This window comes from Rhinolophus ferrumequinum, chromosome 25 (genome assembly GCF_004115265.2).
Source record: "Rhinolophus ferrumequinum isolate MPI-CBG mRhiFer1 chromosome 25, mRhiFer1_v1.p, whole genome shotgun sequence".
Lineage (NCBI taxonomy): Eukaryota > Metazoa > Chordata > Mammalia > Chiroptera > Rhinolophidae > Rhinolophus > Rhinolophus ferrumequinum.
Genome location: NC_046308.1, coordinates 22,930,466 through 22,944,621, shown reverse-complemented (window position 1 = coordinate 22,944,621; position 14,156 = coordinate 22,930,466). Strand labels below are relative to the sequence as shown.

The window sequence follows — 14,156 nt, the reverse complement described above, 5'->3', positions numbered from 1 at the left end:
TCCGTCATCCCCTTAGTCTCCCGCTACTCACACTCAAATGTGGTTGAGCCCGCTCCCCTGAGAACCCATCCCTTCACTGCTTCTCTGTGGACACACCCACTCCCTTCCCTCTCTCCAGCCAGGGCTTCCGGTCTCCAGCTGCTGTAACCCCATGACCTGGGTTTGGTTTCTGCTCCTCTCAGAGGACTGCTCTGTGGTCACTGGTCAGCTCTGAATACTCTGGTTCTGATTAAACACAGCAAACTGGGTTACCCAAGATGCTGGTCCCTATCACCAACTGGAATGGCTGCATTACTGCTAAGGCAAGAAGCTCATCATAATTACAGTGGAAAAGAATATGATTATTATACATTCCTGTGTTAAATAAGGAAGAGGATTATTTTAATCGCTTTCTATAGGATTTGGGTAACAAAGAATTTAAATCTGTCAAAGGGAAAGCAAATGCTATACTCCTATGAGTGTATCAAATACTCATCACAAACTCCGTTTAGGTGGAATCAACTCATTTTCCTGGAGAAAGTTTTGGACAGGTTCTCCTCTCTCAGATTAATAGAAAGCAGTTAGTTTGGTTAGCAGACATTTTAGTGTCACCTTATAACAAAATTTAAAGAAATAAGTAAGAATTTAGGAAGATTTGCTGAGTTCTTGTTTTGAGATCCTATACTAGACCATTTGAATGTATTTTCATAATCTTTACCACATCCAGAGGAAGGAGATTGGTTTCACTTTACAGTTGAGGGTCTGAAGCACAGAGCAGCACAATGACCGCACAAAACGAGCTGTAGTTATAAGCAGAGGGTAGATTCTGAACCCAGTTTTATGGGCCCAAAACCTGTGCTCTTTCTACACCACACTAGAAATATTTCCAATACTTTGTCTTGCAAGTAAGTATGTTACCGCACAATGTCCAATATTGACAAGAACCAAATGTCCAAGAGTCCCTAGTATATTCATGATTTCTTGGTCTGAAAAAAGGCTGCCAATGACACCTGTCCTGGTGGCAGAGTCGCTTAACTTTAGGAAGGTGAGACGAGATGCACGTGGGCACTGCGTTAGGAATCCCACACTGCCGCCTTCTCCTTTTATAGCCAAAGGTCTGAAGAATAATCTGGAAAACCCGATGAAGCACTAAAATCCCAACGAACTGCAGAGCACCAGCTTATGGTTCTATCACTAATTACTATAAGCAAAGTCAAATCAGGAAGACACACTTATTGGGAACCGTTCTAATAAAGGATTAGACGAGTTCTTATTTTTCACATACGAAATTCCAATTAAACTATACATGCACAGTACTATGTTATTTTGGTAACACAGGGACACAATTTAATGATTCTAATTTTTTTGTAGTTTTTTTTTACAAGTCAGGTGCCATAAACATTCAAATAATCCATCTTTTAAAAAGTACGTTTACAACATCAAAAGAATTAAGATGAAATATAAACCTTTCTACTTACAATTTTTATACAGATTAACCAAATCACAGATACCACAAATAAATGTTAAACTGTAACAATATAATGAATAAAACATTCAGATTCTTAATAAAATCTTCCTTTAACTTTTTTTTTTTTTAACTTACCATTATACTAAATAATCTATGCAGAGTTTTGGGGTACAATACCAAGAAGGCACCAACAGTACAAAGCAGATACAAAGCAGTTTCAGAACTTTCTTGAGTGCTCTACACGGATAAACAGCACAAAAAGGCAACAAGCTTTAGGTAAACCTGGTGCAACCCTAGAGAATTCCCTCTGGATTCCATTGTTTCTGATCCATTCTGCCGACCTGGATTACAGTGAAAGAAACCACATATTTAGTTTACTGTTACAAGCTTCTCATCTGCACTATGGGAGTATCATATCTCAAACACCAGCATAACAATTTTAAAGCACAAATGCTTTAAAAATGTATAAGCAAAAGGATTGCTCAGATTTTCAAAACCACTACATTTACAAAAATATTTCCCTTAAACTTGGGATTGCTCCAAAACATTGATTTACAAATATAAAAGTATTATGGAAGGACCCAAAGCATGTGTGCATATGTATGCGTGTATTAACATACTGTTACCATACTATATAAAAGTTACCAATTTAAAAACCGTATTAACATATAAGCAAACAAAGGTAAAACAGTCTCCTCTGAATGGTCTGAATATTACGTGGCACGCGGCGTGGGCAGTATACTTGTCTGACTCCTTAGAGGCAACCACTGATGAACCACGTGTGGCTCCTGAAAACTAACAGGTACCTACGTCCACACCCATCACCTACGCCTGCAGCAGAAGGAATCACATGAACACACCACGCACTGTGTACTGCACACATATACAGTAAAATTCTTCAATCTGTGCATCAAAATGGTCTGCGTGTCTCTATGAGCTTTGAAGACTTGTGTCAGCACAGAGTTATCATCGTGAGTTCTCTCACATCCATCCCACCGGCTTGTTAGGGATTTTATTTCACACTAAATGAAAGGATTGGAATGTTTCAACAGGAATTTTTTGCTTACATTTTAGACACCAAAAAAGCCGTTAGTCTGAAAGCATACTAATCATGGAGGCATTTGGTATCACTAATATAAATTTATGACCTAATCTGTACACTTTTAGAGATGCGAGAAGATCCAAATGGTGAGTCTACCACACATAATAGCCAGTGCTTTTCACAGGTACCTTGGTTATGACAATTCTGACATGTTAAAGTTTGGCATGATGAATAAAAAGCACACAACTTACGGCTACAGTGATTCTAGAATGCAATTAGTGAATTCATGCCAATCTGACTCCACGGTACCAGCGAGTGGGAAGGGAAAGAGCCCACAGTCCCCAGGGATTAGTAACCAAGGCTATGGCTTTCTCTTTAGAGGACTGCAAATTAACCTCACAATAATACTAACATTCCAATGAAAAAGTACAAAGAAACAAGAGTAATAAAACTCAATGCTCCTTTTAAAATGGAAACTGACTTATCAATGTATCAAGTAACAGTCAAATCTATATCCTGTCAATGCTATGTGGATCTTGACATGGCAGCTCTCAGCGTGGTGGTGAAGGTCATGTATTGTAGGGCAAGAATCTAGATGTGGTTGTGATTTCTGAGGATGAGGCAGCCATCCTTCTGCAGCCTGTGTGGTGTGAGCATCAGCACCCTGGGCCGGGTGGTGTGGGCAGCCCTGCCCAGTGCTCAGCCATGCCTGGCCGCAGCTCTGGGACACACAGGCAGGCCCTCTTTAGAAAGAACCAGAGAATCCAACCTGAGACATTTGGGCTTCTTCATCAGAGTCTGACATAATATTTTAGACCTATGATTTGAATAAGGAACATGTCAGAAAAGATCTCTGCAGTGCAGAGGGGAAAAAAGGACCCTACAGAAATGCTTTCTAAATCATTTCATGTAAACCAAAGTGTTGGGGTAGTGCCCAGGTGGGAAGCCGAGGCCTGTGTGCATTTCTGTTCTAAGCACAAACTGAACCTGACTGTCCATTCGGACACGCCGATCCAGAGGAAATCGACACTGAATCTTAACATGAATATGAAGATAGAAGATGTACATTTATTTTCATGAATTACAAGTGCATTTCTGTTCATATTAGCAGGCAGTCTTTATATAACCCATTCTCCATTGCTGTCAAAAATCAAACAAGAAAAAAAAGGACAGCTGAGAAATGAAAAGCTAAAAATAGAATGATTTTTCCTAAGTGATCTGCTGGATAGCATTTTCCGTGGAACACAACTCAGAGGTAACAATAGATTTTTCGTTTCAATCATAGGCATGTGGCACTTGGACAGTCATCTCTGCACAGAAAGCTGTAACAGTCATGCGAGGGTACAGTAATTATTGAACAAGGCAAATTTCTCACCACAGAGAGCAGTGGGGGAGTCAGGAGGAGGCACCGCACTGGGACAGAACACCGAGTCCACGCCACCGTGTGCAGTGGCGGGACAAATACTTAGAGAGATCAGGGGAAGATGGGAGAGCTCCAAACGTGACTTAGTGCTAGCTTTTTCTGATGGTTTTAGCTCAGCAGTAATCAGAAATGGCTGAGAGTACTTGACGACAGAACAGTGCTCCATGTCATGAGCTCATGAAGGCTGTATTACAAACTGTTATATCGTAGGTTGAAAAATGAGCTTGAGATGCTGACATGCTGTAGGAAGAAAAAGAATTGTACACTTTCTCATTTAAAGACGCAGTGTTTATCCTCTCTGCTAAATCCTCTGGCACTGAATGTGGCACACCATGTGATGCAGCTCGGGGTGTATACACCCTGGCAGGTGGAGCTCTGCCCTGGGACAACGGGCGTCCTGCTGGCTACTTCTCCAGACACTTTCCTGAGCACCTGCTGTGATCTTTGTACCTCTCTCATTAAATCGCGAGTGAAGCTGCCACTTTAAAGCTTTTTGCATAAGTCTTACAAACACTCAGTACTGCATATAACACATGTGGGCAAGTGTTATACCTCTATAAATGGTACAAGTAACCATAGTAAATCTACAGAGTAAACTGCTGTGCAGTACATCTTTTTTTTATTTAGAAAAATGATTGAGTTTTCTAACAGCTGGGCAAATGCACATACCTTAAATATGTTAGTGACTAACATGATAGGAGGAAAGACGCTGACCAGTACCCCCACAGATTCCCAGGATGGGAGCACTTACTGCAGGCTGCAACGTCATCGCAGGTGTTTCCAAGAGTTCCTGCTCAGGGAAACAGTTATGGTGAAAAGGTGAAGTGCAAATAAGTGGCTGTCACTGACTTAAAGTGCCCTAGGTAGTAGCCTTCCCTTATCATAAAGTGAGATGCCAGTGACAAGAGCCAATTTGGAAAGAACTATCTCTGGTGTGACTGCATGGGTCAGCGGGTGTCATGAAAGAACGGATTCAGGAGGAGGAACCACTGCATCTTTCAAACCAGAAAGCGATTAGTGACTAAAGCAACGGTAAGCAGTAGGTGCACTGAAAGTACATACTGCCACAGGTCACCAGTGGGTGACACACACAGGGGTGCCAGGAACAGTTCTCTGGACTGAAGGAATTCTTTGAAAGCATAAAAGCCACAACTACCAGAAACCGCCCCTCCGAACGGCTCAAAAGAGTCAAGGTGGAAAAGCCGAGACGGGCTGGAGACAGGACCAGGGTCAAGAACTGGGAAGAAGAACACCGATGTCCGAGCACGTCCAGTCCGCTGAGCCCTCGTCCTATTGAAAAACAAACAAATAAACCTATGAGTTAAGAATGAGTCACATTAAAACAACATCATCAGCAGCATCAGGAAATGGTTAAAGTGAAAAGAACGAACTGCATTAAAACATCACCAATGGCAACATCAAGAAAAACGGAAAAGTGACAAAGCAAAGGAAAAAACCTGCAAAAAGGTAACTTCACTTGGAAGCACGTGGGCACACATAACACATGGCAGTTCTGAGGGGCGGGGCTCGCCTTCCCTTTGCAGGCACCTCTTCTCAGACATTTCTCAGAGGATGTTTCCATAACCCTCCTAGGGAAGACTCATAGCCTAGCTGGCTTGTGTTCCCAAGATGCCTTTTGTTAACCACACAATACTCACCACTCCAATGGTCAAGATCAGAGCCTGAGGGCCTTGTAAAACAGACGTCTATATGCAAAAAACTCTTCTCCCTCTCCTAGTCTTAATAAAGTCTCCCTCTCCCTGGATGACCAGGTAGGACGAAATCAAATACACACGCAGCAGAGAGCATGTTGTTATTAATCCTCAAGTTTTCTGACTTTGACACAGGAGAACAGCAAAACCAAGTGCTGGTTGAAGTGTGAGGTCGGCAGGCTTGGATTCTGGAAAGGCAGGGAACTATACCATGGTTCCCAGGGCAGAAGATGGTCTGGCATCTGTTTTCCTGCCAGGCCTCCAAGACAAGCACCCTGACAGGCAGCAGGTGGCAACCTGATGACAGCCTTCACTTGTTTTCTCCACTTGACAGCATTCACCTGGCTCTCCAGATGTTTGCAAATGGACCACCTCTAGAGGTCCACCAGGAGCGCCACACTATACAAAGTACAAGAAGCATATTTCCCCCTTCATTATCCCGATGTGTCTATTTTACTTGGAGAAATTATATTCTGAGTTAAATCTACTCTAACCATTAATTTATAGGCTAGTAGTTCTCAAACGTGAGCATCTGAGGGCTTATTAAAACACAGATTGCGGTGGGGTGGGGCACAGACAAACCACACTTTAGAACCACTCACTGCCTAAAGCATCCACTGTATGGAATGAATTAACTTCATCCCTAGGTCTCCATTAGTTTTGTATTATCTTTGGGAGAAGTGAAAACACTGCCACTCAAGCCATGTTCTATGTCTTGGTTCTGATGAGGAAGCCTGGTTAAGATGTCCGGGAGGGTAACCAAGTGTGTCAAAACGCAGACACAATCGATCTTCTCCTTGGAGACCCTAACTGGTGTGAAATGTTTGCTAGTATGATGATGTAGCAGAATGTCACCTCGGTATTTCACAAAGCACTTTCAGATGGGGGGCTTTTGACTACAAGAGTCGGGGGAGGAAATATGGGTGTGATGGCCCAACTGTGACGGGGAGACTGGCTCAGAAATGGGAAATGACCTCTATTTAGAGGTACGTCACTCTGAACTGCAGCCAAACCTACTGACTAAATATAAGTCAGATGAGATCTTGGCAACTTCCTTTGAAATGCATGAAAAGAATAAGATGGATTGATGGGTATGTGGAGGAACGACGGACAGATATGTGAGAAAGCAAATAAAGTGAAACGTTCATCATAGAAACCTAGGCGGTGGGAATGTGGATTCTACTATAAAACTCTCAACGTTTCAGAATAGTTGAAAATTGCCATTTTAAAAAGCACTGGAAAAAAATCAGGTATAAGTATGTACTGCACCTTCTGTGTCTCTGGAGGATGTGAACTAAACACAGCGCCTGCCTTTGCCACCTCTCTCCACTGGTAACAGCCCCAGTCCTGGGCTCTCAGAATTGGGGTGGACCCTGGTCCCCACCTGCTACCTCAGACTGCAGGAGGCATCCAGCCAGCAGCCATGTCCTGCGGCCCCAGGAGCACCCTCGTCTTTGTCTTGTTCCCTGTGCTCACTGCACCGTCCTCCTCTAGCAGCCTGGCCAGCAGGTCCCATGGGTCCCTGCTCTCCTAGGTTCCCCAACATCCTTACTGCCCCCAGAATCACCTGCCCCAATGCTTCAGGATCTGAAACTATCTTCAAGGGACAGGCGGGATCCTTCGCAAGCCTGGGCTGTGGCCTCTTCACAACAGGCTCTCCAGGGGCTCCCAGGCAGAGCCTGACTCCCTGGCTTTGCACCGCTGTGCCCCTCCTCCATCAGTGGAGGGCCCCTTCCCAGCACTCTGCGATGCTGGCCCTCCTCAGTCTTTGGGGCCCATACCCACCCCTGGTACAGCACTCACGGTACTGCACCCGGCTCCTTGCGTCTCCCATGTCCAGCCATCAAGCTGCGGGAAAGCGAAGCCTGGGTCTCATTCCTCTTTGTTTCCCTCTGCCCTGGCGTCAGGAAGTGCTCAAGGGTGATTCATCGAATGATGACGAACTGATAACTATGTCAACCCCAGATGCTCTTTTACACTAAAAATGTGGATGACAGTTCTGTGTATCTCTGTCCCCTATGGGACCGGGTGTTTCTTTGAGGCCACATTCAGGTCTTGTTTGTTCTGCTCACCCAAGTATCTGAGCCTGGCCCGGAGTAAGCATGCAGTATGTGTGTACTGAAAGAGCGGGGAAATGGAGGCCACCAGCTGGCTTCAGGAAAATGACCTATTAAAGGGATTGTGAAGGAAGAAGGGCAACAGATATATATTGCTCAGCTCCATCTGCTAGGCCGAAGGTCAGCAAACCTGCTCTGTAAAGGGCCAGATAAAACTTGACTTACAAAACCTGGTGGCAGCCAACCCTGTGCAGACACAGGGAGGGAAGAGAAGGCTCTTGCGAGAGAGGGCCGATCCTTTCCACTGTGAACACTGAGCAGAGGGGCCAGGAAGGAAGTCCCACGGGGACTCAAGGTATGAACATGGCTGGGTCCTGTCAGTGAGTGACCGCGCAGATCACCTCAATACATTGGCATGCCTGTGAGGTTGGAAGAGAAGTGAATCCAACTCCAGCAGGACTCTGTCCTCCTCAGCAGCTGCTAATCTCACTCTTTCTCATTCAGACTCTGCCCAGGCACGGGCTTCCTCAACACTTCACTTGCTTCGAGTTTGTCTTTTTAGGGTGTCCAGTGTGAACATCAGGCTAAGCAAGGGCTTAGCAGTGCCAGCACCTCCTCCTGATCCCCAGTTGCGAGGTTTAGAAAATCTGGAGTCTTTCAGACTTGCCTTTCCTCCCGTCTCCTGAATTCACTGCTTCTCACCACACAGCCCTAGTCCAAACCTACAGACACTTTGGTCTCATAGATTTGTTTGGCGATTATCTCCCACCCAGGCTCCTGCTCCAACCCTTTCTGCTTTGGTATCATACTTCTGAAAGCACTGTTCCCAGCGCTCTTACTCCGCCTGGCTGTGGCTGAGCTGGCCATGTCTGTTCTCAGCAACTTTCTACCCTTCTCTTGTCCTTTATTCTTAATGACAGGGCTGGAAACCTATCAACTGCACTGGACTTCCTTGGCGGTTGGCTTCTGGGGAGATTCTGCCAATGCAGGCAGGCACTGAGAGGAAAAGCCACGTTTCCTTCCTTTTTCCGCTTCCAGATCCCTGACGTCAGCGGCAGTACAGGCTGCTGACCCCTCCTCGGGATGGTGATGCTCTAACAGCTGAAGCCACAGTGGGTGCCAAGCGCCCTCCCTTGCATGGCGATCAAGGACCCTGGCTAACACCATTTTTCTTTTGCACCTTTTGCTGGAGACTGGGGACAGCCTTCTGCAGTTACCGATCTGCAGGTCACCCTGCCTACCCCTTTGCCCTGCCCTCCAGCCCTTCTAATGCCTTCTGACAGATCACACGCCCACAGTTTGAAACACCTTGAGCAGCTTCTGCTTTCAAGCCTGGATGTTGCCCAACAGAGTCAACCAGGACCCCAGCCTGAGCCATTGCCCCAGACCCTGATATATGTGAAAATAAAAAGGACAGGGCATGAGAGAATGGAATAGAGATCCAGCGAGGAAACCCTCGAGTGTGTACCACTGCAAAATCCACTCTTCCATAATGCTGGCAGGGTGGCCTCCTGTTCCAATACAATCACAGCACTCCCTCGCCCCTTGCTGTCGTCTGCACAAGACAGTGCTGCCTGCCGAGCGACACCTCCAGCCCCTCACGCTGGTCTGTCCAAAGCATTTCCCCAGCAAACGCTTCAACCCTCGGTTGTAAGTCTTTACTTCAGTGTTCACTTCTACAGAGTTCTAAAGCAAGCCCTGTTCTCTCTCCTACACATTCTCTAAAATCGAGATTTGCATTTCTTTATTTTGAGCACTTGTTTTTAAAAATCTACCAGCATCACTGCATTGTGCACCACCCCTTACAATCTAAGCCCATGAAGCTTCCACGCAAGCCCATGGAAACGCCTCTTTCTTTTAAATAACTTTTAATTGATGTTTTCTCTCACCCAGTAGGGTTTGTCTATTGTATTGTTAAAGTTCCAGGTACCTGACAAATTTAAGATCTGTATCCTGGCTGGAATCTAGCGGTCTCTTCAAAAATGAGTTCCTTGAGCTTCTCCTTAGGCAAGTCGTCCAATTCCATGTCAAACTTGAATGGTGCTTCAGCGATGGGCTGTCAGAGAAAATAAACCATTTAGTGAGACAACGGCTTTCATGGTCAAGGCAACTGCTTACTGATTCATAAAATAACTATGGCTTAGATTCTGAAATTTATATAAGATTGATGTCTACTGAAAGACGAGAGCTATGGTGTGGATGTATGTACTTGTGCCAACGCTCCTGAAGGCGCACTTCTTGTGAGTACATAATAAACGGACGGGGAGCAACGGAACCCATTCCAAGCGTTCATCTGAACTTATTCCAGAATAATTTTTCCAATGTTTTAAGGCACTGAAAGTTGAAATCACAGAAAACTTGTTTTATGGGGGTGGTGGCAGTATGTTTATACAGTTAAAACCCATGGTACTCAAATAAAAGCATTTGATTAAATACATTATTACAGTATCTTTATATGAAGAAATATAGAGCTGTTAAAAATAAAGCTGCAAGAAAGATTAATATCATGGGAAAATGTCCATGCTTGTATTAAACAGAAGGAACCCTATTTTACTTTTTAAATTTTAGATACAGAAATGTAAGACTAGGAAGGAAAACTCCAAGATTTTAATAACTGTTACAAGACTACAAAGTGATCTTTCTTGTATTTTCCCTGCAAGTTTTCATTTCTGTTTTTTAGCACACAGAGAGTCTATAACCAGAAAGCTATTTAAGTACATTCTTAAACTAATTATGTCAAAGAAGCCTCATATGTACTAAATTACAAAAAATGAAATTAGTCAATATTATTTATATTTTAAGTACTCCCAACAAATGCAACGTTATAGAATTGACCTAATGACGATACCAGCTGTCAATCATTGAATGCCTGGTAGTTATAAGGCTCTCCCAGATCTTATCCACGTATTCGTCATACCAGGCCTTTAGGGGAAGCAAACATGGACCCCACAATCTGCACTAAGCTTTGACCTCTTGAAAAGGGGAAAAGGATTCATGTCCACGAGAAAAAAACAAGTAGCTAGCTAGCCCTCCCTCAAGGGTGACTCTGTGTGGGATGACACTATGTGTCCTACCTACACCGTTCTTCCAATCCTTCCAACCCCCTACTGGGTATGGAGTACCACGCCAGCTTCTGAATAGGACACAGGGACTTTGGAAATCTCTACCTCACAGGGCCAGTAATAGCCTCAAACCTTATACTCTCACCAAGTTCCCTGTGATTTACTACGTTGTAGGTATCTTTGCAAGATGCCTCAGTTGTTTCTAGAGGAGGGGATAGAGGTAGGAGGGAAAGGTGATTAATAAATACTTCTTTTTGGTTTCTTCTTTCTCTTTATTAGCTTTTAGTTTTTCCTCTCTTTCATTTCCCCTTTAATACACTCCACTTGGCTCTCCCTCTTTTAAAAACAGGAGTCTATAAAGGCTTGTTTTCTATGCATATGAGCCTCAACTAGAAAGGTCCCAACTTTGGTTCATATTGCATTTTTCTTACCTTTGCTTGGATGCCCAGAATGTTTTGGAGACCCGCCACACCCACCTTTGGACTCACCTTTTCCCACAATAGGTTCGTGTCCCCACCTCCAGGGAGGCACACCAGATGTGGAGTCACCATGCCACCATAGGAACTGTCCAGGCTGACTTCTCCCCCTCACTCTACAACACCCCTCACCCAGCAGGCAGTGGATCTCTTCTCCATTCTCAGGGTGGGCACTCTGTTTCAGGTATCTCTTCCTGCCAAAGACCATGACAATGGTCTCCAGCCTCGGACCCCTTCCTTATCTGTGCTCCCGTTTAGGCATCCCTGCTGCAGATGGCCTGGAGGAAGTTTTCTGAGGGAAGGGACTTGCAGGATGGGGGAGGGGTTGAGCTGTGCTGACAGCACTACTCCTCGAGGCAGACAACATGGGCTTGGTGGGAGGACCAAGTATGGCACCATGTCCTTCTCAGGACAATCTAAGCATGGTATCTGGGCCCATCCTGGTTGGGCCTGCTGCTGGCTGACAGACATCCCTGCAGAAGCAGCCAGGAGTACAGGCTCTTACCTCATCACTTGGGTCATAATACTGCTCCAGATATGGGTGGGCCAGTGCCTGTTCTACTTCAATCCTCTTGTGAGGGTTAAAGGTCAACATTTTGTCCAGTAAATCCAGAGCTACAAAGAGAAAGGTTTTGCAGTGGTGAGAATCCAAAAGAATAGTCACTGAAATACTTTCCATTTCCTGTTTAAGTAAAGTGACCTGAAAACAACTGAGCTAAGCCTGCGTGGGGGGAACAGCCGGTATACTGAGTGCCAAACATCTCTGAGCTTCCTGACACTGTGACCATCTAACATTCGCGGACCCAGACTCAGAAAAGTGATGGGATCAGCCAAAAGCTGAAAGTGGAAGATCAGAATTCAAATGCAAGTCTTCTTACCAAACCTGGACTTTTCCTAAATCACTACTCTGCTTTGCAGGTGTCAAAAGCAAAGTTTTACATATGTACTTCTCTTAAGTCAACTTCAAAGTGATTTCTGCAATGGTCAGTTTATCTTTCAACAGAAGACCTCCAAGGTCACAGAAGAAAACAATCACTTGTTCTATGTGGTGTCAGCCCTTCTTTCCAAGTTCTGCTGAGAGTCATGTGTGAAGTACAGGCAACCAGGTGTGCTCTGCAGCTTGGCATCTTTCTCCAAGGCCCAAAATGAAAAGTATTTTCTTGACCTGGCCAGTAGTCAGCAGCCGAACGTTTTTTATGTTGAGATTGCGGCAGCAGGAAGTGAGTATGGGATCAACAGTAATGAGACAGAGGGGCAGCCACTGAACAGCTTACCACATTGGACTCTGTAGCTAGTGTCCAGGCATCACCTGAAGCCATGAGGATGGCCAAAGGGCATGGCTAACTGCGGCTGGGACAAGGGTTAAGGAAAATGTGACGGAATACTTCCCGTATTTAGCATCAGGAGTAGGTTTCAATGAGAAACAATACATGTTAGAAAAGACATTAAGTAAAGAGATAGCAAAAGGGGCTTTTTAAAAAAATGTCTTTCATTTAATGATGCTCAGACCAGTGATTTTTAATTTAAGCAGCCGGTCCTTTCTTGAAATTAAATCCTAAGAGGAGCCTCAAGACAGGGAGCAGATAAGCAGCTATCCCAGCCTCTCTTAAGTCCTAGCTCACAGCCCCGAGCCATCCCCGAGAAATCCAGGGCCCCAAGAAACCAATCTGAAAATCTATTACAAGTCTGAAAAAGAACACACATTTTAACAGAACACAGTGACACTAAAATAAAAAATCACTGGTATCTACTTAATGAAGCAGTTATAATTTATTAGGATATCAACCTCATCCATCTGCAAAATAGCAAATGCCACTAAGGCCTAAGAGTAGAATGGTAAAGGAAAATCATTTTAGTCATTTAATTACTAAAAAATGTTTTCAACCCTTGAGAACAGCACACCAGTGCACTTTCTGAAGTGACTGCCCGTGTACCAGGAAGTCACCTCGAGAGAGAGCAGGTGGAGGCTGGGGAAGCACCTTACTGCCTGAGTTCCCTAAATGGTGTGTGTGTGCATGTATGTGCACACGTGTTTGCATGCTCTGCTCTGATTCCTACTTATGACTCCCCTTGTTGCATGCCATAATAAATATGGCAAACCACATGTTGGATATAAAGAGAAATACCACATCACAAAGAACTTTTCTCATGTCCATGAAGTGAACTGTAAAAAAGTTTTTTTTAAAAGCACACCTAATAGATTTCTACAAACAGTACGTTTTCAAATTTATGTTTGGCCGTATCAAATAATCTTTTTAATACACGTAAGTGTACCTTAAGAAATCAGGGAACAATGACATTTTGTTTTACAGGCTAGAGAACTTTTCAGAGCAGAGCAGAGCAGCTTGGAATCTAGACCTGTTGGGATTTGACGGAAGCACTGTCTGGGCAGGAGAAGTGTTCATTTCTGTGGCCATGACACGGGGTCTCGGGCCCACAAACAGGACAGATTTCAGAGGAGGCTCTCTCAAGGGTCAGGACAATGTAGCATGATGGTCAAGAACTCAGGCACTTCCGGCTCAAATCTGAGTCCCATGGAATACCTTGCAGATGTGTAGATACATGACACACCTTTTGCTGAGTGAGTTTTAGTCTTATCAGTGATATAGGTAACCTATCGCATTTCCTGCTCCTAACCTCCCGCCCCCCCAAAAGAGCTCACAGACATTTACCCAAGAAATTTCTTGAGATTAGAAGTCATTTGTCCGTTTGCCCAATTATATACTGTCTGTGTTGGGAAAGGTCCAGGAGGGCATGGCCACAGTCTGATTCTAAGAGCATTTCTAAATCATTTGGGGGGTACCTTCTGCCTCCAAATCTTGTTAGTATTAAATAGGGAAGTACCTCAATGCACCTAGATGTTCTTCTGAAGCTTAAGCTTTTCTAAAAGAGATGTTAGTTCCTTCAGGTTAAAAAATCCTAGGCCCTTAATCTTCC

At 44.4% G+C, this 14,156-nt stretch overlaps 1 protein-coding gene across 1 annotated transcript in view; it reads right to left on the bottom strand.

The window, feature by feature from the left end:
• Window positions 1–1,298: 1,298 nt before the first annotated feature.
• MAPK1 (mitogen-activated protein kinase 1) overlaps window positions 1,299–14,156 on the bottom strand; it is an 87,859-nt gene continuing 75,001 nt past the window's right edge. The window contains exons 7-9 of the mRNA XM_033097341.1: window positions 11,725–11,834; window positions 9,612–9,737; window positions 1,299–5,202 (exon numbers count right to left, since the gene is read on the bottom strand). Of these exons, the coding sequence (XP_032953232.1) occupies window positions 9,621–9,737; window positions 11,725–11,834 (227 nt within the window). The 3' untranslated portion in view covers window positions 1,299–5,202; window positions 9,612–9,620. The remainder of the gene's footprint in view (window positions 5,203–9,611; window positions 9,738–11,724; window positions 11,835–14,156) is intronic.